The sequence below is a fragment of the Haemaphysalis longicornis genome, unplaced genomic scaffold (genome assembly GCF_048455015.1).
Source record: "Haemaphysalis longicornis isolate Haplotype H1 unplaced genomic scaffold, Haemaphysalis longicornis Haplotype H1 scaffold_8, whole genome shotgun sequence".
Taxonomy (NCBI): domain Eukaryota; kingdom Metazoa; phylum Arthropoda; class Arachnida; order Ixodida; family Ixodidae; genus Haemaphysalis; species Haemaphysalis longicornis.
In genome coordinates, this window is record NW_027526445.1 from 117,696,706 (window position 1) to 117,720,940 (window position 24,235).

The window sequence follows — 24,235 nt, forward strand, 5'->3', positions numbered from 1 at the left end:
TGTTCTGCAGTAATATTGTTGCATTTTTGCAGCCAAAGCCAACTTTTCAGCCTGTTTGTGAGCCATGCCAAGGACAAGTGGAACGTGCCTGCCCGGTACATGACGGCAGGCTCGCTGAAGCGCGGCTCCCCTAGACAGTGGCGCCAGATTTCCTGGGGGGGGGGGGCACAAGGTGCACAAAAACACCCGTGGGGTTGGTTGTGGAGAAAGTCAGCGGCTGCCCGGCAGCGTAGTTGGCGGAGTTAATGATCACCGACTTTTGCCGCTGGTTGCCGGGTGCATACGCACTGCTAGTAAGGTACGGTAGGCTTTTCAGCGCCCACCCGCATGCACCTCAATTCGAAACATTTTTGACAAAATTGAAACTGGAACAAGGGGCAAGGAGGCAGCGGGTCTTTTAGGTGCCTACAATACTCTGGTACAAGTGAAGAACGGCAGTAGCTCATGTAGCGCGTAGTTAAGTCTGAAGAGTCGCGGATGCTGCTTGCGTCGCGTTGAAAATGCAGTAATGCTCTTTTTGTGCTACACGGAGAAACAGTTGCCTGGGATGATAGGTGCAAGGGCAACTTCCGTTGTTGTTCTTAAGTTGTACCTGTGTAGGTTTGTATCTTTTTTTTTTTTTTTGGAAGCGTGCAGTAAACAGAAATTTGTAGACATGTTTATTTGAGTCTACGCTGTTTTTTTTTTTTTTTTTTTTTTTTCAGGAAAAAGTCTAAGCAAGTTTTGCCAATCCCATTTCACCGTACATTATTTGCAATGTCGGAAATTGTGTTTAGGGAGAAAAAAAAGAATGGAAGTGACAAAATGCGTAGCTTAGTTTCCGGCCAAGTTAATTTGTTTTGGGAACAGAGCACTGCAGTTCAAGGGGCTATGAAGACAAAATATAAGTGTTTAATTTGAAGGAAAGAAAAAAAAAAAGAAAGCTTGCCTTTAATAACTAGCTCAGCTCAATTCTAGCCATGAAATCCTTTTTAAACCCATAAAGCACAGGAAAAAAATGGTGTGAAGCTTCCAAATTTCACACTACACATCAACAGTGATGCAATACAGGGAATACTAAAACAGTTACGAGTTACTGAAACATGGCATTCAAATGATAAGCTCAAATGGAACTGCAATGGCGCTGTCAAATTTCTTGGAATTGCTTTGGGGTTCAGTTGCTAATCGCTCAGTCCAGTCCCTGTGACACAGAGAAGTTATTGGAAAGTGGCTGGGGAAGCTCTACTGCTTCATGTGTTTTCTTTAATATCTCCATTAGTATTTGTATGAAGCTTGTGGTAAAATGTCATTGTTATTGGGAAGGAGCAGTCTTTTTCATGGACCAAACGTCATGGGCCATTTGAGCTTGACTGGTACCTTGGGTACAGTGCATTAGAAAGGTGTGTGTCGTTCGTGTGTGATTAGAGGGGTCCCTTTTGCAATGGATATTTCTGCCCAGGAACTCTAAGCGGCACCCCTGGCGACCGCAGCTTACCAGCTGGTTTCCCCAAGTTTTGTCTGTTAAATTAATCATTATCTATCACCCTAAATAGTATTATTTCTTTATTTCGTGATATAGAGTTTTATAAAAAACCCATCAAATAACTGTCTAGTTTGGTTTAAAAACTTGTAAGGGGCGCTGGCTGCAGCAGGAGTTCTCTGGGGAGCGCCTGCATCCCATACAAATTTTTCATCACAGAAGGGACCCGCGCTTTCCATTGTTTTTTTTTCCCTCGCACGACACACCTGTACCTTCTAGTACACTGTGTACCTCGAATGTGACAGTTCAAAAATTTGAAGCAACTAGTTTTGTAGCTGTAGTGTGGTGTACCTACTGCATTAAACTGATGGATGGTTATAAGCAATGTTACGTCTGGTTCATCGTACGTTTTGACAATTTATGCTGCGCAAAAACTATATATATAGGCTACATTGTGACCACTTGTCAAGCTTTTCTGCTTAGCTGCTGGTTAGCCACATCTTTATGGCAGACAAGAACTTTCGGCATTACTGTTAGTGTTTTGTAGTTTCAGGCGCTAACGAAATAAATTGGAAAAGGTGCCGCTTGAATTTGAAATAATAATGGCATAACATGATTTAATTGGATGGGAGTGACACTAGTATTATAGTTGCATACTTTATATTTTTCAAAATTCTACATCAGTGCAAATTATTCATATTTTCGCCCCAATCAGACGCCGTTCAAATTCTGGTCCTCGAAATGACCGGTGAGTATGTAAAAAGCAAAAAAAAAAAGTTTTTTTTTCCTGCTAGTTGTGTGGTGGTGGTAATTGTGTTCTTTTGTTATTTAATTGCACATCAGGCTGATGTATTGTAATACGGCAGCTGGGATGGGGGCCAAAGTATACATCCACAAAAGATGAAATTTGTTTTGCCAGTAAATAAAAAGGCTCAGGGAAAGGTGAACTTTCTCTGACACTTCCTGTTAGTGTGCATGCCAGCATTGCTTTAGTAAAAGGGGTTGGTCGCAGAATTCATTAGAATGCACAGGTGGAGAGTTGGCTCGTGGTGAAATACAGGTTATCGCACACGTGAGTGTACCCGTGTCGCTTGATTAAAACTCGTCCTTTGGGGGGGGGGGGGGGGGGGGGGGGGAATTCTCGCTTTTGTCCGTTTCGAAGCGTCCAAATTTCGAGTGAGCCCTGAATGGCTGAAAAGCTGACGATGAGGTGTGACACAGCATAAAGGAGGCGGGGCATCAGTTTCTGTGCACATCATTCGTCGGAGAACTCGCAAGTGCAGCTCCATCATGACTGAAACGGGCACCAAATGGACATTTTTGAAACGGACAAAACTCTGAATACCACTCGTAATCGGCTTTGAAGCTGCCCTTCTTGGGTTGTTGCAAGTGTGCGTTTGCTAGCGTATTCATCCCTTGTCCTGTACATGCCCCCCCCCCCCCCTCCTTTTTTCTGGTTTAAATCCCATTGTATGCGTACCACAAAAATCAAGTTTAGAGGGTGATATTTTTATGTTTTAGTGATTTCCAGAGCAGGTCAAATTAGGGATGGCGTTTTCGTGCACATTTTTTTGGTGAGGAGTGTAGGGACGTTCCATGTGGCAGGAAGCAGTCCTACAGTGCTGCCAAAGATGGCACCCAGGGGTGGAGGTGGACAAGTGGGGTGTGCTGTTCTGTTTGGGGTGGGGTGTGCATTACCCGCATGCGGCTATGGTACTGTGTGTGAAACGTGTGCACAATTGAGTGGGAGAAATGCGTTGAAGGTGGCACCTGGGACGTGTGGCGACACGCTGGTGCATGCTTCTTGTGTCCCATTTTTGTCTTCTCACAATGGACCGTCGATGTCCTGTTCATTGCGGCAAAACCTATGCGACCCCACATGTCTATGGGTGAATGCTTCCTTGGATGGTGCTGATGGGAGGAGGCACAAACGGTGCCTGGCAGGAATTTTGGGCGCGCTCTGGGCAGCATCCTCTGTACAAATGGAAGCAAACAAGTCTGCTTCCGAAGTGGGCACACATTTGTGCAGTGTGTTGCAGATTGAGGGAGGAGTTTTTGCTCCCTCAGTTTGCTTGCTTGGGAAGAGTTTTTGCGCCCTCTGCAAATTGAGGGAGCAGTTGCCCTGTGGCAAACACCCCCTCCTGGGGAGTTTGACACAGGGCACAGTGTAATGAGAGGAACAGTTTGTTGTTTTGGAATCTCGGGAACGTTTCAAGTGTCCCCCCTGAACTTGGTTTTCCCTCCGTTGCAGGCAAGAGGAAGAGAAGCCCAACCATGTGCTCCTCATGACTATCCTCAACCCGGCCTACCCCATCACAGTGGTGAGCTCCCCGGTCCTTCTCCTTGGCTTGCTCGTTTGAGGCCGCCAGGAACTAAAGCAGCCTGGTGTCACGTGGTTCCTATATCGGGATGACAAGATCAGCTTTTGGCACATTTACTCAATTGAGTGGGGTGGGTTTGTCCTGCACGGCTATTTTGAGGGGTATGTAGGTCGCCTCGTGTTCTGAAGTTTCTATGCATTTAAACCTGCAACAGGGAGAACTCTGGAGCTTTTATGGGGTGTTCAATTTCAAATTGTTGAACATTTTTTGTTTAGGGGTGTTTTCGGGGATCTAAAACCGTTTGCAACGAAGGAAACCTCTTCCGGCATTGCCTAAACAGCTCTGACACGATTGCACTTTCAAGCAGGCTGAACAATGAACGAGAGGAAAGCTGTGAGGAGCGTGGTGGGGTTTTTTCGGCTGAAAGTGCGTTTTGCAATTCAACAAGGGGGTCATATTTATAAAAGCTGGGTTCCCTTTGACCAGTTCCTAATCCTGTTCATTCGTCGTTGAGCTAAGGCCGTCCTGCTACGCTTAGCTGCTGTTTTTTCCTAGTTCGTGAAAAGGTTGCTTTTGAACTGAGAGGCACGGCAATCCGTGGTGACCCATTTCGTTTTGCATCTTGCTTTTTGTCAAATTACTGGTCAGCCACGCGCTTTTCATTTCCAAGCACCAAAAAAAATTATGCCCCCTCCCCCCCTCCCCTCCTTTTAAGGAAAAGCAAAAACCGTGTGAGGTTTATGAGGAAAAAAATTGATTCAATCAAGTGTTCATCAGAGCAGAGCAAACTGTTTGTGCTTGCAGTGGAGATCTCTCGCTAGCATTGAAAACGCGGAAGAACAAAGTGCAACGGTCCTGTTTTTAATCCGATTTTGCACACTCGCTGTGCAGACTTCTTCCTCATACACATTCACTCGTCAGGGTTATAAAAAGCGTGTGCTGGAGTGCAGTTCCAGAATAAACAGGTGCGTTCCATTGGGCTTGGGCGGCACAGGTTTCAGAACACCTGCCAAACGTTTGCGGTACGAATAGAACATTCTTAAATGTCCTTATTGTCTACCAGCCAGTTCTGCACCTTGGGTTTTGAAGAAAAAAGACCAGGTCTGTCGCACAGCATGCTCAGCTCAGAAATTCGGCGCTTCTTTGGTGGCTGAGTAGTGTGTGGCACTGCGTTGTAATCACTCTTTGCTTGTCATATGGTTATTTGGATGGTAGTACAGCCTTATTTGCAAAACTAGAGGTCTTCAGTGTTAGGCCAGATATTTGAAGAGGTTCCATCCAAAGACCAGTGTGGTTTGTTTGCATTCAATTCGAGGTTTTCTTTTGTAGGGAAAAAAACAACCGAAAGTTGTTCGGGGAGTTTTTTGTTGTTCAAACGGAATAGTTGCAACCCTTGTCTCATTTACAATTAAGAACCCAACATACATGACCGCTGTTCAAAGCTTCACAGTTCAGGGGAAAAAAAAAAAATTCACTTCGCCTGTGTCCGCCTGTAGTGGCTTCTTCTCTGCAGCTGAATTACGCATTTACATTTAAAAAAAAAAATTCTTATTATGGTTGCACACTGAGGACTTCCGTGTTTGTGCCCCTGCATTCTTGTGCGTGGCAGTTTGACTCGAAATGCAGAAATTGGAATCTGCCTAGCACATTGCCTCAACTCCCCCCCCCCTTTCTCTCTCTGAGCATTATGGAGCACATGAACCTGAGCCCCTCTGCCATTCACATTTTCCCAGAAGCTCAGTTCAACAGAGGAAAATTTGTTTTGATTTTTTTGTACCGAGGTGGTAATTCCGGTTCCTTCCAATTGAACATAAAAAGAGGAGGGGAAAGAAATTAAGGTTTAGTAAGTCCTCTTCAACAGTCCCTGTTAAGACAGCTCGTCTTGGACTGTGCATAAGTGAGGTCTACGCTAGAACCACCTGCTGCTTTCATGCTTAGCATCAAGCAGTGGTAAACGGGTTGTCCTGTCCCAGTTTGCGCATTCTTAAAGCTGCTTCGTGAACTACAGATAGCGGCATGAGAAAGATGAGGCTTTTTCACGGAGCGCATGAAATGCCGTTAAAGGAACAAGTACAGGTCAGGCACGCTGGCAGCCAAAGTAATGGCTTTAGAGCAGCTTTAGCTTCTCGCGGCGCATCGTGTGACGCTCTTTTGCGTGCGCGACGGCCTGTGTCGTCCGCTTTACGTTAGTTATTCCCCTCGTTGAAACAGCAGCTGCATCGTGTCGCTTCCCTGTCACACAGATTCTTCTTCCCATTCCAGCAGTGTGAGCTGCGCTGTCTCCCCCACCTGAGCTTTTTCTTGCTTTCGCTGCCGCTCGGCATATTTCTTTTAAATGGACTTCTTTAGTCTCTGGCTTGGTAGTAGCGTGCTTGAGGGCTACGATTGGTGCTGAATAGCACAGCGTTTCAATAGCTGTAAGGGTTGGGTATACGACTAGCCTGAAATGCAGCAAGTACTTTTTTTTTTTTTTTTTTTTTCTCCTGAAATGGGGAACTTTTGTTTGGTTATCGATGCTGCCCCTACTACAGCTGGTATAAAATTGTCTGAATAGCGGGCTTTTTTTTTTTTTTTTTTTTTAGCTATTGCACTTGATGCGGGCTCACTACTTTTGAAATACAATTTTGCAGACTTTGTGCAGGCTTGAAAATGTTTTTGTTGAATAGAAAACCTGCACCTGTAAATCATCGACTGGCTGTCGGGGAAGAAAAGAAATGGGTCGTAAAATTGAGAAATTGGCAGAATTCGTTTTTGACGGCAGACAAAATGTGTCTACTTTTTTTTCTTTTTTTCTTAGAAAATGCGGGAATCTGAAGTTTGAATGCGCAGTTTTTTCGTTGAGAGTTGTGGCAGTTTTATGTTGCATTTTACCCAGCTGGTAGAGTTACACTGAAGCGCTGGTCGCTTAACTAGCCTAAAACACGAGTTTTGTGTTTTTTTTTGTTTTTTTTCCCTCAAGTGCTTGCATGTTGTTCTTAGAAATGGAATTTGGGGTTTAATGCGCCAAAGCTACACATTAGCTATGAGGCACAATGTTGTGTTGTGGAGCCAAGCCCTGAAAGACACGTTGCAGAGTTCTTGCACGATTATCCGATATTCTTTAGTGGTTAAATGAAATCCGCTGGTTTTAAGGGGGACTCGCTCACCTGTTAACATTCCTATAGGAGTTCCTGCTGCTTCATGCCCCACGTACTTAAAAACCATTGTGCACCCTTACGAAAAGCTCTACAAATACATTTCATCGTTCAGAACAGCCTGGTTTGCTTATTTTAGAGATATGTCACTTCTGTACTCAGGGTGGGGGGGGGGGGGGGGGGGGGGGGGTCGTAGAGGTCCTTGAAAGTGTGTTTTCACGGGCCTTGAAAACCTTGAATTTTTTTCCTTCTCCTTGAAAACCTTTGATTTCTTTGGGCAACAAAGAGGAGACGCGATTATGGGACTGGGTTTTCGTGGCTTATTCCCCCTACTCCAAATAAAGAAAACGTGCTGTTTAAAATTTAAAGCCAGCTAGGGGGTGCAGTAGGGCTGGTTTATACAGCTTTTGTAACTTAAAGTGAGCTTGGGTGGGAGCACAGGTGTGCTGCTTTACACATTGGTTCGTGCGGACCGAAACCCCTGCATCGGCCGAGGCAGAAATTAGCATAGGTCCACTTCCAATTTCTCATTCTGCTTTCTGCATTGCCTCATCCTGTTTTTCATTTTACATGTTACTCATTTTACTAGTGCTGGCACTCCAGGGTGAAATAAAAATGAGCACAGATAAGCAAACACAGTGCATTTAGCTCCTAAGCTTTACTGGAATGTTTTATTATGATTAGTGGATGGTGGACAGAGCCAGTAGAGTCGTCGATCCCCCCCATTAATGAACACAGAATTTTTGGGGATAAGAATGGCAGGGGGTATTAAGTTATGCACCTCAATATCCAAGACTGTGTATTAAGAGCGTTTACAGCTCAAAAAATTTCAAGATGGCATGGGTTTTGTAAAGTTCCCTCAGTATTAGTATGGGTAGGGAATAAACTTGTCCACCTCCAAATAGTGGAGCTGTTCCACAGAGCCTTTTCTTGAGGTCTTTTTTTTTAAGGGGGGTGGGGGGGGCGTAAAGGAGCAAACGTTTAGCGTGTGAAAACATAAGTGAAGTGCTTGTAGTACATGTGCTTCTCTGCACCCCTGAAAATGCCTTGACAGGGCCTTGAAAGGCCTTGGATAATCCTTGAATTCTTGTCCCTGAATCATGTACGAACTCTGTACTGGCACAATAAAATAGCCTGCCTGCCTGACTGCTAGCACCATCTAGTGAAAAGTAGATAAACGGAAATGCGTTTGTTTTATTTTTTCTCGGTAAAGTAGCGTAGCGCGGTGTTTCCAAACGAAGCAGACTGGGCCGTTACAAACATTTCTATGAATTTGTAGAGCCTTTTGTATCGGTACCCGAAGTGTTATCGATGCACGATTGGAGTCTGGGCTTGGATCACAGAGTGTGGGTCCTGTTTTCGACTTCCTGTAGGACGTCATCCACACCATCTGCACCCCGAGCGGCAAGGTCCTGAGAATCGTCATCTTCAAGAAGAACGGCGTCCAAGCGATGGTCGAGTATCCTTTTTTCTGCCCCTTGCTGTTGTTCTCGATTGCCCCCGATGCCTTCGTCGGACCAGTCAGCCTGCACACTCGGTGAGTGAGCTTGGAGTGTTCTTTACTGCGCGGACTTCTCTTTTTTTTTGGGGGGGGGGGGGGGGGGGGGGGGGGGGTCCTCGAACCGTGTGGGAAGGATGGGTTCTTGGTAGGGGTAGCAGGGTGCGAATCTGCTTCACACTCTAGAAGAGTGGTAGGGCATGCCAAAGCAAGGTTGCTGCTTTTGGAGCATGAATGAAACCGAGAAGACTACACAAGTTAGCCTGCGTGCCTGCAGGCGGGTTGCCATGAACAGCTGCCGACTCCGGTGACATTCTATTCTGCCGTGAATTGTGCAGGCGCGTTCGCTGCGCTTGTTCGGCCTGTTAGTGAAGCTTGTCCAAGAACTGCCTTAAAAACGTGCAAAACGTGGGCATTTTGCTGCCTCTAGACATTGACTTCCCAGTCACTTTTTGTGGGTAACTTCCTTGTCTGCTTGCGTCCCACGCACACATACATGCACACAGAAGAAAATGGGGGCACCTAAACTCTTCTGTTGAAACGCGTGAGCATAACTTTGGGCTGAGGTTGTCGCTTTTTTTTTGTGTGTGTGTGTGTGTGTGTGTACTTCTGAGTTAAGTGTAGGTGGGTGTGTGGCGTCGTGAAACAGGCAATAAATCAAAATAGTTGTTTCAGCCTTTTCATTGTCACCCTTTTTTTTTTCGATACATCTTTTTCTTTCCCCCTCTGTTTTTGTGATTGAGCCCTGGCCAGTTGCTCGATTGAGCCCTGGCCAGTCGCTCTCTGGCCTATGTTTAGGTTTAATGTTGGGCAGCCCCAGCCCCATTGTCAAGCTTCACTGCGCGCCAGGCAACATTTTATGCGGCGGGCACCGTTAGGCAACTTTATTTAGACTGAATAAACATGATGCTTAGTTTAGCATTGGGCCGTTGCATGCTATATCGCCCCCTCCCTCTGCTGCGCCAGCAGTTCGGCTAGTTATGTTTCAAACAGGGGTTGGGCAATTGATTAATCCTTTAGTCACAATTAATGTTTTGAACCGGTTAATCAGTTGAACTCGTGTGAGCAAAATGAGCCAAGATTGTCGCATCGAATTTTGGCACAACTATGCCGAGGATCATACTGGTGTTGGCATAACCGGCCTTATTATACGTCACAGCATGAAGCGATGCAAGCATGCTCAGAGAGGACAGTGATGAAAACTGCGAGGACATCTGTAAGCGTCGATGTTCATGATACCACAAATAGTGCGAATGACGAATGCAGTGATAAGCGTCCCGGCCGCATCATAACCAGGATGATGATCAGCTTATTTTGTATGGTATGTGTGTCAACAGGCCTGTGAACATTTTGATGTCTGAAAATGCTAAGAAACTTATTTGCCAAAAACCCTCTTGAATGCCTGAAAATATTCTCGTCCCCACTGACCGGTCCAGTCAGTGTTGTTGGAACACGTACAACTTTGTCCGCTTTTGGCAGCTGCCACACTTCCCTGCGGATTGAGGTGAGCCGGTTTCTTCTCGGCTAAGAGTGTCGCGCGCCATTTGGAGTCGCGGGTCGGTGAGCGCGCTCGCGCCGCGCAGAGGAAGAGCAGAAATGATGAACGTTGGGGGCTGTCGTGATGGGAAAGGAATCGGGTGACGCGAGCGCTTATTTCGGAGCCCCGCCGTGAGCATCGGGACCTCGGCAACGGCCCCCTCGTGTCCGCGGCGCGACGTTGTCCGAGCGACAGTTATTTTTCTACTCCCCGCGTACTACGCCTCACCTCGCCCGCCACTCTCCTGTTCGTGCTGCAGTGACAGCTTTCTTTTTTTAAAGCCCCACCGCTTTTGATACGGGGACGGTAGAAAATGAGATAAAAAAAGATGGACCCGGCAGTTGCTGCTCTCCGACGTGCTGCTGCGGTGGCCTCGAAGTCTTGTGGCGGGAAAAATGCGGCCGCCGCTGTTGGCCGTCAGCCCTCATCGTCCCGTTACGCTCTCTCGCTACGTCGAGAAGCTGGTTCGTGAGAAGATAGAAATAGATTTCAGCCGGTGAACAGTCTTTCACCCTGGCTGCTGCTGGTTCGTCGTTCGGTCGCCACATTTTCTCGCATTTTTTTGTTGTTTCTTTCTTGAAGGCGCTTGCGCCAGATTCGTCGCCGGTAAAAGCTCTAGGAGGTATTAACAGTGACGCGTTTTTCGGGTTACTGAAAATGGCGCGAAAAAGCGGGTTCCGTGTTTAGAATCTAAGGGTATGAGCCGGAGCCGCAACGTCGTGTCGCGCCCTGGTGTTAAATTCTCCGTCGCCAACGAGATACCGTTCTAATTAAAGGCAGATTGCTCTTTAATTAGGTGCCCCAAGGTGTTCTAAAGTGTCCTCTCGAAGGCACGGGGAGCGTTCGAAGCGAACGACTCGTCTTAATGAAAACGGGTGAAAGTTGGAGCTCATCGTAGCGACGCGGCAAGCGCCGGGCACGCCGATATAGCCTTGTAGCCCTATTACGTGTAAATGTCGTAATCAGCGGGGAGCGACTTCCTGCTTTTTGCGAAGCGCGGACACGAGCGGGCGAATTGCTCGTCGTAAAAAGCGATTCGCGTGCCTCGTGAGCTTCGTTTTTCATCTCTGCTCCTTCGCGAAGAGTCTCGCCCGCGATAACGACTTGTTGCCCAGTCTCGTCGACCGCGAACGCAGCAGGTCGGGAAAAATAAACACAAGCGACGGAAAGGGCTTCTTCTCCTCGACTTGTTGGCGGCCCATCGCCAGTTCAGCTCCGGGTCTGAATCTTTGATGAGACCTCGTTTAAGGGTTGTCGCTCGCCTTGGTAGCTTTTTTTTTTTTTTTTTTCCCCGCTCTTGTCGGCGTCCGCCCAGTCTCCTCGGGGTCGCGTTTGCATAGTTGTTCTCTTTTTCTTTTTTTTTTCCTATAAACGCCCTCCGGGTTGTAAAGGGATAATGCGGAGGGAGCTTGCGTGCGACCTGGCCGGTGATGTCCGAAGGAGAAGAGCTTGTTGCCCCGGCTTATCTCTCCCCTCACATGTCGCGTGCGCTGCGCACTGCGGTCGACGTGGGCGTCATTCATTGCGCGCTGCTATTTATTTGCATCGGAGAGCGTTGTGTAAGCAAGCACGATTGCTGCCACGTGCTGCCGGCATCGAGCGGGAGCCGCAGGACTACCGTGACAGCGACGAAAAACGTGTTGCGCCAAGCGCAGACGAACGTGGAAAATGTTTTAGTACCTTCCGCCCTGAAGATCACAACGCTTTTGCGTGATGCGAGCGCGTTGAGCCGTAGCTACGGCCATGGCGGGAACTTGGAAGATTTACGAAATACGTTTGGCGCGCATTGAGGCGAATATCGTGGCGTAGGTTAAAGTCGGCGGGCAGCCCTGTGCCGCGGAACGCTCGGTAATAGTGATATCACGCCCCTGTCCTCGATCGTCCCATCGTTTATGTAAATAGTTGGCATACCGCGGTCGCGCGGTATTTGTCGTACGCGATGGTTAGGTTAGGCGTGGACCTTTTATTATAACACTGTCGCGTGTTCTGCGCCTTTCAGTCCACTTTAGTCCGAATTGGCGTGAGCTGTTCGCCTAAGTCTGGGATTTTATAGATAGATACTCTCGCATCGCTGGCGTTGCGTGACTGGTGTTGCGGCACGTTAACGGCCGGAGACGCGTTGGCAGAGTAGACTCTCCGCCTAATGAATGGGTGTCATAACGGGGCAGCGGCCGCTGTGTGAATAATAGATTTCTGGCGGCTGCTGCTTTGCAATTTTATACACCTTGAACGCGCGACGCAATTCGCGGTGAAATATTTGCTCGGCGGACGCGACACGGCGCGGACATTTATAATGTAGCGTTCGCCCGCGCTACCCGTACCTGCACTACCCGGCCCTGTCGACAGTTTCTGGGCGGTTGCGCCTGTTTTGTACGCGCGCGTTTGTTTTGTTTTAACGTTTCTGGCGGTGTAGCGATGGTGGTGATGTCAGGCTGCGTTTTAATACTGGAATTGCTCCGTCTACACCCGATTACAGCACGCCACCCCCTCCGCCTTGTGTATATCTTTTGCCGCGTGGCTTCGGCGTTTATTCGTGGCAACCTGTGTACACTCAAACCAATGCCTGTAGTCGCAACAAATCACACGTGGCATTCAGCTTGGCTCGGTGTAATATTTTTTTTATCCCAGTGCACAAAAAAATCGGATTTTGTTTGTTTTTGGAAAAGACGGCGGGAAAGTGACTGCTAAGCAATGCCGTATCAGAGTACATAGCACGACGGTATGTGGCAACTGTGTCGTCATCGCGCGCGCCCGCAAGGTTGAGCAGGTTTTCCTGACTGGGGGAACGGGTCGATTGCGCGTTCTTTAAATCCCGCGCACCGGACGTCCGCGGTGGTGACATTTTCTGACCCCAGGCGTTCCCCCGTTAAACTTTCCCCCACCTCACCTCGCGCAGCGTCAACAGGCGAGCAGTTTGGCCTTTCAGATTGCTTCGGGGCTGAAGCCAAAAGCGGGCATCGACCGCACCACATTCCCGTGTCGAGTGCGGTGGCAGCAAACGGAGTGGAAATAGCGTTGATGGGGCCCTGAAAAAGAAATCCCGTAAAGGCTGCTGGCCTTCGGTTGCGCTATCTCAACAAGATCGTATTCCGTTATTTAATTTTTGGCGGTGATGGGGGGGACGTATGTCGAGCGGGCCTTTCTTTAATCCCCGTATTCATTAGATTCGAGTCTCGCCCTCCTGTGCCGAGCACTTTCGGGGTTTCTGTAATTCGTTTCGCGAGGTTCGGCGGTAGCGAAAAAAATAGCGCGGTGGTGGCGAAGGTGCGTCGGCGGCACATCAAACGCGCGACTCCGTTTAATGCAGGTAAGTGCGAGCAGCAGCTCCGGGCGATCATCAATTCGCGACGGACCGGCGAGGCTTCTCCATCGAATTTTCACCTTCCGCCGCCGCCGCCCCCTCTCGTCGTCTCTTTCGCTTTCTGCTCAGTCCGCGTGGGCGCATGATGGGATTTCCTTTTTTGAGGCCGTCCGCTTCGAGACTCATTCCTCGTCCCTCCTGTTACGGCGTACGCCGGCCGCCTGGATTCGTAGCGTGTGCCTGAGGCGTCGTCTCTCGTAGTATGATGATACAGGCCCTACAGGGGCTCATCCTCCGTGCCGCCTGTTCGTTGCTGCCACTCACCCCCACCGTCGTGAAGCAGAGAGCCAGCCGCCCGCGTAAACCCATTAACGGTTCCCGCACGCTTCGTTGTCGCCTCGGGTCTTGAACGTAGCGGGACGCCTTGCCCTTCGAGCTTACGCTCTGCGCTGCCTTATTATTTTTTTCACTTTTTCAGCGCTATCGCTGGGAGGGGGCGCGAGCTGCCTTCAATTTGGGTAGCTGTCTCGGAGGTGACGACTTGGTACGCGCGTCAGCTTTTCAGCGCCCTCATCAGTCCCGTTTTGCAGCAACCGTCCTTGGCTGCGCGCGCATCGCTAGTCGGGCCTCTGCCGCTTCCTGCCGCTCGTATCGTCGCCTCCCTTGGCGGCCTTATCAAAGGGCGTACTTGGGCGAAGGTGTACTGACGGGACTGACTCTCTGACCTCCTTATCTCCGTACTGTGTTCCTCCTCCCGGAAGCCTTTGCGAGGCTGTTGAAAGCCGCCTCAGCTGGCGGAATATATCAGATTACTCGCCGTATCTATACAAAAAAGTGCGTGGGCGCCTTCTTTCCGTCACGCCCCCGCTTCCGCCGTCGTTTTTATTCGTTCTTCTCTTTTTGTCGTTGGCGGTGATTCCGGAGTTCAGCTTCAGCAGTCTCTGGGGAAATTCGCGCTTCGTTACTGTGGGTGGCGGGCAAGGATGGAGCTTTGCTAACGCTGCTGAAACAAAGCGGTGATTTTGTTTGGCTGGGGGTCTTGGAAAGATCTTTCCGCGTCATCGGAACGCAGGACGCGCGTTTAATTTTAAATTCGCGCCCGCTTCGCCTTTGGGTTTCGTTTCACCTGCGGCGTCTGACCCTTCTGCTGCAAATAGAAGCTCGGAGGTTTGCCCAAGAATCCTTGGTCGGACGTAAATCGGGGGAGGGGTGTTAATGTTGGCGCGTACTGGGCATCTCTTGAAAGGCAAGAGCTCATGCGAATCCCGTGTGACGCAAAAAATTGGCCTGCGCGTCGCTTTTAGTGTCGATGCTTGCTTTTGCTGCCTTATAAATGACTAGGCGGGACTGACATTGCGTCTATACGGTAGCGATGCTCCATTTGCATGCGGCTCGTGCTGGTGAGAGTTCCTGTGCGGCCAGTTTCAGTAGTCGCAGGCTTAGCTTAACCTTTTTTTTTTTTTTACTTCGAAGCAGTATACCTCTAACCAGCCAATGAAATTTTCTTGTCTGCGTCAGCAGAAAACTCCCATGCTACTACTGGCTACACAAACATCCTAGGCCACTACTGGCTACACCCAGGCTACACGTACTACCGCCAGGGATCGAAGCTGAACCCGAATGGAGAAGCGGAGCGAGCGCCCGTAGTATTGCCGACTAAGCTGCGCCCACACGTGGATTTGGGGAGACAGTCAGTGGTTTGGATTAAGCTTCTGGGTAGGGGGGAGGCCTGTGAGAGAGAGGACGCCATAGCCGCGCGTGCCGCCCTCCTCCTCACCCTTCGAAAGACGCTCATTTCCGTTGTCTTTCTTGGGACGGTGCTGCGTTCTGGATTCGCGCACGCGAATCCCAGGTAACGGCTGCCAGAGTCTCTGGTTTCACTCTTTGTAGAGCCGTGTGTGTGAATCCATTGACTGAGTAATGGTGTGGGTGTCGTTTAGTTAGCGTGGATTGGAGCCAATTTTTTCTTCGCCATCTCTTTCTCTCTCCACTCTCTGTATCCCATCCCCGAAGTGGTTTGAATGCAGGTAAGCTCTTCCTGCCGAGTTTAATATCCGGGGCGCACTTCCGTGCCTTTTCCTTACTTACCCGCTCTGTGCCGGGTTGCGTGTCGCCGAGCCTTCACTGAGAGTAGCTAGGTCGCATTCTTTCATGGTCGCACTGTGTCCTGCGCAGCGTGAGTTGGCAGCGTACGCGACAGTTGAGTAACGGGTCGTGTGTGCCTCGGCAATATCAAGAACCAAGAAATCCCGTGACGTGCGATTTACACCGGCATGCCTTAGCGAACGGTTCATCACCTGCGCGAACTCGCAGTTGGAAACTTCGGCGTTCTGGAGGTTGTACAAAACGCGTGGCTGGCAATTACAATGTCTCTTTTGGTGATTTCGAGTAGCGACGAAGAAATGCGGGGAGCAGAATTTTCTTCGCGTGAGGGGAGGATACAATTGGCGTTGCCATTTGTCCAGAGACAGGCGCACTCCCATCGTCATTCCGCGTTACCTGATCACAACGGGGTGTTTGATTGAGCCGCAGGTCACGTGGACGGTGGTCTATGATGCGCCGGGACTCGTACATTAAATGCGGGACGTTAAATGCGATTTTCAGCTCTGCATTTTAATAGTGGAGCGCGACCGGCCGCTATCTCTGGAAGTTTCCCGTTGTCGGTCGAGCTCTTAACAGACACCTCGACTCAGTGGCGCCAGATGTCGTCATAGCGCCTTGCAAGTAGCGAGCATCAGTTTTGCTGCAGACCCAAACCCGGTCGCCTCTGCACTACGCCGCGGCGTTTCAACTCGGGTGCCCGGCCCGAACGGCGTTCCCGTCCGCCTAATGGGCGTCTGCGGTTGTTCGGGCGTGTCAGTGGCTGGAGCAGCGTCGCCGTGTCCAGACATTGTGCAGTTTAGTTTACTTTAGTTGGGCATTCGCAGCGCACTCCGTCGTTCCGCGGGGTTGATTTCCCGGAATGACCTTCGCTTCGGGAGCCTGCCGCTCTCCGTTCCTCTAATTTGGCAGGGTAATTTACCCGCGCGCGCGCGCTCCGAGTGGTCGCAGTGGAATCCTTCTCCCGATCCCGCTGGGGTTAATTCCGCGCCCGCTTCTCCAGGGCGCATGTGCGCAGAGTTAACGAGTCGCCGGCGGGCCAGAATGTCGATGCAAATGGGGCCTCTGTGGGCCGCCGAGCGCGTTTCTTCTCTCGTAGTCTTTTTCTCTCTACTCACTTCGTTGCTTTTTCGCTGCGGTGATCGAAACAGATGAAAGCAGCCGCGCCGTAGTCGGCGATCGGCAGCGCCCCCCACCGCCCGTTCTCCGCTTTCATTTCTGGGCGCCATCCAGATGTCTGGTAGTACATACCGATGCTTTGTCGTTACCGCAAACGTTGTCCGCTTCGGTTTTTTTTTTTTTTTTTTTAACGCTCTTGTTTCGTTCCCTCTACCGCGCCCTCCCATTCTGAGTCGTGAATGAAAGCGTGGGCGCTGGGCGGGAGGGGTGGACGGACGTTTTGTAATTCCGATCGCGTTCTTCTTTCTCGTGGCCCGGAACGAGCAATTTCGTTCGCCGCGGCGTCTATTTTTCAGGCCGATCGTGTCGCGGTGCTCGATGCTGTTATGCGTGTGCCACGTTAGGAAGAAGAAAGCGGTCACGGGTCCCTCGTGTGCGCGTCAAAATAAACGCCGCGCAGTTATGTTTCTCTCGATTTGACCGTCTTGCTTGCTTGCCTGCTGCCACCCCGGTGGGGTTCCGTGAACTTTTCTTCTGTGCGTCGTCGTTGGATTTGTTGAGCGGACGGTCGCCTTTCGGAGTATCGAAGCGGAAGCGGTCGCCTTTCGGAGCGGAAGCGGAAGCGAGGCGAAAGGAAAATATTACTTAGAAGTAAGGGGAGAGTGTGTGGCTAAGTTTATCTCTCTCGCCGCATGAGAGCGCGAGAAGCGAGGTATTGTGTGAATCACAGATCAAGTGAGAGCGGTGTTTACGTAAATTTTTTTTTTGCGCGTATCAAAACACTCACCTCGACAGAACTATTTTTTTTTTTCATTCCTTTAACGTAACTTGTGCGGTTATATTTGTACGAACGTCGCTTATCAGCACGCGCTTTGAACGAGATATAATTTATTTGCCCCTTTGGCTTTGCAACGCGAACGTTCTGGGGACAACCGGGGGGGGGGGGGGGGGTTCAAATATGTTGCTATGTTTTAACAAGAGCGCAACGGCCTCGCTTGCATTCTCGATTTAAATCGCTTCCTCGCGAACAGACAGAGAACGCGGGCCGTGTGAAAATCTCGCAAAGTGCCGACGAGGTTGCGTCTCCAAGGTGCAGCGCGGCTGATGGGGGAAGATTTAATTTTGAGAGACGCAAGCGCTAGTTTCTCCGCGCGGAGTCGACGCGCACCTCCAGTGCGTGACGGCTGCGGAATATTTGCGTCAAGAATTCCCGCGGGAACGGGCCTAGGGTGATAGCTCCGGGAAGTTCTCTCTGGGGCCGGCGTGCCTCTCCAGCCCGCGAGAGAGCCGTTCTTCAGCGCGGGCTTGTTTAATAACGAGGAATGGCAGGTGGAAGGGAGATACAGTAGTAGTACTACGTGGAGAGAAACGATTTGCGCGCACGTTGTGCGCTCACCCCCGAGGCACTGCGCAAGGCTTGTGAGAAGTGAACGATGGGTGTACGGTCTCATCGGGCTGAACCGACGCCGTTATTTTGTAGTAGGGGGGGGGGGGGGGGCATGTCACTCAGCGCTAAGGTTGGCGGGACTTGGATTTGGGGGCAGGACTTGAGCGACGGATCGCCGCGAGGCCTTGTCACCCTGGGCGGTGTTTGCCTCCGGTCGTAAGGAGCAGCTGTGCGCCGCACTTCGGCGTGGCGCGCGCGCCGTAGCTGCTTCTCCGGCTGCTGCCGCGTGTTCTGCTTGCCCTCTCCTCCTCCTCCTCCTCCTCCTCCTCGTGCCCTGCTCTGTCGTAAATTAGTCGCGCATTCGTAAGCTGATGGGCGGCGGCGGCAGCGTTCGCCTTTTTCCGAAGAAGCCTCCTCACCGCGTGTTGGTATAAATAGCCGATCCGTTGGAAATAAAGGGGGGGGGGGGGGGGGGCTCGTTTTTCCCACGCCTTCATCGGAGGAGGCTGCATGCTCACTTCGCGCCGTGTGTGTTTGACTACCCGGGATACTGACAAGTCCCCTTTGAAGCCTCCCCCGATCGGCGCGGCTGAAAAGAAGCGTCGAAGGGCTTTGAAAGTCTACTGCGCCGTCTTTGACGCTAATGGCTGTTTCTGTCGGCTGTGCCGTCGCATTTCGGTTCCGCACTTTTTTTGTGTGGCTTTGTTGTTGTCCAGTGGAAGCGGTTATGCTTCTCTGCGGTTACGAAGCTCGAAGAGGTTACGAAAGTTTTCGGGGAGCGGAAATGCTGCAGTGATACGGGGTGGTTCGGAGGGTTGTTCGTGTTCCTTGTGTTTGGTTGGTTTGTTCTATTATTTTTCGCTCTTCTCGCCGAACCGTTGCAATTTGCATTATTGAGGGCGGTGTGGCTCTTCACCGCCGCCGCTGCCCGTAGGAATACAATATTAAAAGGGCGGGTTTAATGGCTGCATTCCCCGTCTGGAAGTTAATTGGAAATATTGCGGACCACCAAGTGTTTAACATAGCGATGCCGTGGAAAGTCTGGTTCGCCCGACTCTGGAAATAAATTTTAATTCCACTGTCAACCTTTGGCTCCCGCGAGCAAGTGCGGTACGACCGTGCGCGCGTCCACCCAACGGAACGCCACACATTACAAGCTCCCGTTATGGCGAACAGTTGGCCGACGGTTGTTTATTTCGCCGCAGCGCTGTAATGGGGCTTCTTAGGGGCCACGCTTTTCTCGCTGTATGCATAACGCACTCCGAGAGGCGTTTTTACTGCGAGGGCTGCACAGGTGCCCCTTTTTTTGTTGCTGGTGTCCTCCGCGGCGCGCTCAAACAAAAGGCGAGAAAGTGTTCTCTATGGTCGTGCGTGACCCCGCACCCGGGCTCCTTTCTCTGCTGCCGCGGCAAGCGAGGCAGGCGACGCTATTCCGGTTAAAGCCATTCCGGTCGGTTTGTTTTGGCATTCGGGGCCCTGGGGGTGTGGGTGCCTGCGAGTGAGTGCTTTGCTTATGTCCGCTTCTCTGAACCACCTTTCACTGAGAGAGCTTCTCTTACTTTCTTCAGGGAGCCGAAAGAAGATTAGGAGGCGGGTAGTGGTAAAGTGGAAGATGCTCTTGTGTGCGCCGCTCCTCTTTCCCACTTGCCGAGGCTTTTCTTTCTTTTTTTTTTTTTTCTCAAACCCGCTTTGTTTTGTAGTCACCCGGCGGTTTCCGAGAGAAAAAGGTGGAGGGAGTCTTGCCGTAGGTGCGATGCAAATAACGGCGGTTCTTTGTCGGTGCGTGAACAGTTTTGCGTCCTGTGTGTGCGCGCCGCTCGGCGAATGAATGGGGGAAAGTTCTACGCGGCAGTTTACCCAAACGACGCTGCCTGCCCCCCGTGCTACGGCATTATTGTTCCGTTCGCGTGGCTGTATGTGAACGCAGTTTTTATGCGCCGTCGGGTTTTTTTTTTTTTTTTTTTTTTCGTTCGTGTTGTCTCGGAATCACTCAGTACCGGGTGTTTTTGTTCGTGACGCTCCGAAACTTCTGCTGCTTTCTTTTTGGCCTGCGTTCCCTAACCCATCCCTGCCTTGGGGTGGCTGGCTCCCTTTTCTTGTGTGCCTCGATTTGCGTGGCCGCGGTGCTTATTTTTAAGGCGGAGAGGCGACCTCGCTTTCCCTGTCTCCGTCAAGTACTCCTTTCTTCTCCTGCGTCGCGGTGCTGTTTCCGGTCCGGTGCGACAGGCGGGGCTGATCCTGTCGGAAGCAGCGGACCCTTTGTTCGCGGCGAATTCGCTCATTTGCTTGTGCGGCTCGGCATCTCCATGGTCTGTCTCGCTCGGCTCTCACCGAACCTGGGGAAGAAAGGGGGGATGTCGTGCTTGTGGACTCCGTGCTCTGACGGCAGAACTGATTGCCCCCCTGCTCCCGCTAGTTTGTATAGTAGCCAAGTTGTTTCTGCTGGCCCCGAGACGATAGCACGCTGGGGATGTTGTTTTTTCTCCCCTGGCTGGGGAAGTATTCGGTCTCCCTCATTTGTGTCGGTCGCGTGCGCGCGTTTTCGTGTTTTGCGCTGCGTGATTGATGGCGCCACTCGTACTTGCCGGATTGGTGGTGGTGGTTCGCTTGAAATTCGCGTCCAAAGCAACGAGGGGAATCGTTTTTATGTTGAATTTTTAACCTGGGGCACCTTGCTGTTAAGACGATTAAGAATCGCGTTTTTTTTGTGCCTGATATTGACAATAGTTTGTGCAGTGTCCACTGAATAGAAACTGCTAAATTATTAGCTCCACCGCTTGAACCTGTTTTAAGTAGCACGTGCAACTTGAATTTCACCAAACCAGCCTAATAGCCGCTTGGGCTCCCCCCCCCCCGTTTGTGTGGGCCAAGAGGATGACTCCAGGCGCGAACCGGAATATCTGTAGACGCTAACGCAGATACGAACCGCACTCTTCGGCGTGTGCCTTGGCATTGAATAAACCCGGAAGCTGTGGTTTGGCGCTGGTAACTTGAGCTGTAAGTGGCCTTGATAATCAACGGTATTTTACCCTTAACTAGGTGCCGCTATAAGTGGGCCTCTCTAGTCCCCCGGCGAGTGTACACTGCTTAAGTGAAGCTTATTTGGCTAGAAATCCGTGTTTTTCATGTCTGCAAACAATAACCCGCGAAGCTGCTCGTGTCACTGAACCGTGACGCGTCGGAAAACGAACGTCCCTCTCGGTGTACAGTGCAGAACACTTTAGGGGCCCGACTTGTCCTAGCTCGTCCGATGTCACGCGGCGTCACGCACCCGAACAGAGGGTTCGAAAAATATACCCGCTTGTTCCTCGATTCGGCCTTCCGGCCAAAAGTAAAGAGGGTGCTTAAACAAGACGCTTAGGAGGCGGTCGACATGCTCGGCGTGTAGTTTCTGCCGTATAAAGGTCTCTTCTACTACGCTACGCGGAACCGTTCGAAACGCCTGGAACCGCTTGCACTGGTCATGCATTTCCCCGTTAGTTTGCGCAGAGAAAATTGAAGGTACACTTGAGGCAAAATATATGTACTGAGCCTGCAGTCCCCGCGTTTGTTTAGTCAGGAATGCTCGATGGGTTGGTTTTTACGATAGTGATTTAAAAAAAAAAAAGTGGCCGCCGAAGAAAACGAATCGACGCGCTCGAAACGGCGCGAAAAACAGAACTCCCCCTCGTGCGGTTCCCGCCAGAAGGAACAAGAGATAAAGAAAAGGGTGCGAGCTGTCCCAGGAGGAGGCGGGAGAGCACTGCGAAGGCGGGAAAATTGGATTGCATTGAACAAACCTCTGTTGGATTTAACCAGAGAAGAGTGAGACAGGGGAAGAGGGTGAGGGTTGGTATCAAAGAGCTGAGGAGGGCGCCACAGCCCAGCACTTCCGTATTTCCGCTGTCGTCGGCCTACCCGACAGCGTTTCGTAAGCTTTACGAGCTCCTCGAAACGCGCGCTGTAATTGTACTGTACTGTGCTCTACCGTATACTCCTACCGGAGCGTTATGTAAAAGCACGAGAAGAGTGCTGTTTTCGTCGGCACACGTAACCCTATCCTCCTCCTCCCTGTAGAGCGCTCAGAGGCTTCCTGCATCTCCTCCGCGCGCGTATTGCGGTGACTCTGCAGTCCTCGCCGCTAGTCTTGGCTCGATTCCTTTCCCCGTGACGAGGAGGAGGAGGAGAAGGGCGGCGGTGGGGGGTCCCCGTTTTCTGTTGTGCGTCGTGAGGCATCGCCGAGGCATTTTGGGTATGTGTGGCTACATTGCATCCGCGCCGGAGGTGTATAGCAACGCGACCGCTGCGACAGCCTTTACTTTCTCGCACTGCTCGGGGTGCCAAGAATTGCGCCATTAGTCTTGCAGACGCGAGGGTGGGCAGTCTTAACTGTTCCGCGATTAATGGTGCTCCGACCTTTGTGCCGTGCGTTGTGAGGCCGCCGCCGCCGCCGCTTGTTGCTTGAAGCTGCCGCAGGCGTTGCAGTGAGAGGTAGCGGTACGGATCTTATTATAGCCCCGTGGTCACAAATTCCGCCTCGGTGGTCGTTGAGAGAGGGGGTTGGCCAAAAATTCCCCTGTAGGTAAGGGTGGTGATATCTCGTTGTGTCATTCCGCGGAAACGGCGGTCTCGTGACGTCAGCGCGTGTCTTGAAAGGATGCTGCGCTTATGGGGTGACATCGTCTGCGTTTTCCCAGGTGTTTTGTTCGTCGTCGCTGCAGTAGCCTAAAAAATCTCTCAGTAAGTACAAAACTGTCACCGCCACGACTCGTGTCGAGTTCGAAATGTCAGCTCGCTCCGACGCTTCGCAGAAATCTCTCCGTCGAGAAACGGGAACGGTCGGCCACGGGGCCCTTAGCATCTCAACACCACCGGAGCTGCCGCCCGAAGACGCGCAGAACGAACGACCAAGCTGACAGAAGTAACCGCAGTGGTAACGCACTCTTCGCGCCGCTCGGAGAAACGGCCAACTTGGGTGATGATACGCAGGGGCAACTTCCTTATTAAGTTGTACCGCGACCCACGCTGTTCGGCGTGTGTCAAATCTTCGCCCCAAGGGAAAGGGAAAATTGTAATCTCGAATCTACATTCGAAAGACCCCCGAGCGACTCGTTACGTGCCGTGTAATCTTCGTTTTCCATGCGCAGGTTTTAATGTGTGCATACGTCTAGAGCCCGAGTGTGAGGTTTAGCGCTCGTTCCCACGACCCCGTCGGCCTTCTCGCGCGCTGAAGTGGCGCGAGCAGCCAGCAGCTCGCACGGCCCCGTTTCCTCTCGTCGTCCCCTTGGCGGTCTCCGCTGCACCGCACGAGCGACGTCCGAGCGTGTAGCGCCCATCTCTTATCGCGCCGCGTCACCGCTAGAGTTCTATGCGTGTGTATCGCCGTACTCGGCGGCGGTACCTTCATTCCCACGAATTGTACTACCGAGTCGAGCCTGCGCGCACGTTTTGGACGTCCGTCTTCGGCGCTGTCGTTCGACCGCTGTCGGCCTGGTTTGTGCCACGCGATTGCGGATTCAGCGTGCGTTGCCGCCGAGCCCTAGCGGCGGCGCTGTTTCTGCGTAGCTGGCCTTGAAAAACACCTTCGCCGCCTCTTTGTGTCGATTCTAATAAGAGCGCTGCTGCGTGCGCCGACTGCTCACCGGGCGCCTCGTTTCCGCGTTGGACCCCTGCGGAGCCCCCTTCTTTCGCAAGAGCAGTTTTGCGTGCATAATAACCGGGTAGGCGCCGCCCTTGTGGAGAGAGTCGCTCTCGTCTTTGTTCGGATGGGGGGGCACAGGCATAGTGGAGGGTACGGGGAGCGCGTGTGGACGCCGCCATTAGTGTGCGCGTGATTGCGCTTTCTGATTCCGGTAGCGGTTCGGTACCACGCGCATTCCTGGACCAGCTTGCTGCGAGGACGAATGTAATTTTCGACCGAGGTGCCTTGCGATCTCCTTATATAAGTACTGAATGTTTTGGCTGACAACGTTCTGCCAGCATTTAAGATATCAAAAGAAGTTGAAAAAAGTGTCGCAGGGTCCCGTTAAGCTTCTTGCAATGCGTCCTCGTCCCGGCACCTTGTCTGAATGGAAACGTTGACGTTAATTGGCCTGAACTTCTTACTTGTCTCTGCGCTGTGTAGTTTAATAAACCCGTGTAATCCGTTATTTTGACTCATCCGTTTTTCTGTGTTCGTCTGCTGGAAAGAGAAGTGCGCATTTGGCGGCGGAGATGATGCTTCTGAGATGACTCTGAGGTTTTGTTACTGCAAAGCCCAGACGTTGTGGACGTCTCTGCGTGCTTCTGTCATTGCGGTAAGGACGGCTTCCTTGGCGGTGTCTGTCGTTCGTGCGCGATCAATTATTTATTGCGCCCGTCGTTTCAGTTGGGAGAGGGATAGGTCTGGGGCGTATCGTGG

General features: G+C 51.2%; 1 protein-coding gene across 5 annotated transcripts in view; it reads left to right on the forward strand.

Moving 5' to 3' along the window:
• The window catches only part of LOC144149342 (heterogeneous nuclear ribonucleoprotein L-like), a 125,827-nt gene that overhangs the window by 8,777 nt on the left and 92,815 nt on the right, over positions 1–24,235 (forward strand). For 3 of the 5 annotated variants that reach the window (XM_077680898.1, XM_077680901.1, XM_077680900.1), the window contains 3 exons: positions 2,175–2,207; positions 3,711–3,780; positions 8,288–8,373. In XM_077680898.1, coding sequence (XP_077537024.1) covers positions 2,175–2,207; positions 3,711–3,780; positions 8,288–8,373 — 189 coding nt within the window. The remainder of the gene's footprint in view (positions 1–2,174; positions 2,208–3,710; positions 3,781–8,287; positions 8,374–24,235) is intronic. The other 2 variants (XM_077680899.1, XM_077680902.1) reach the window with 1 other exon arrangement.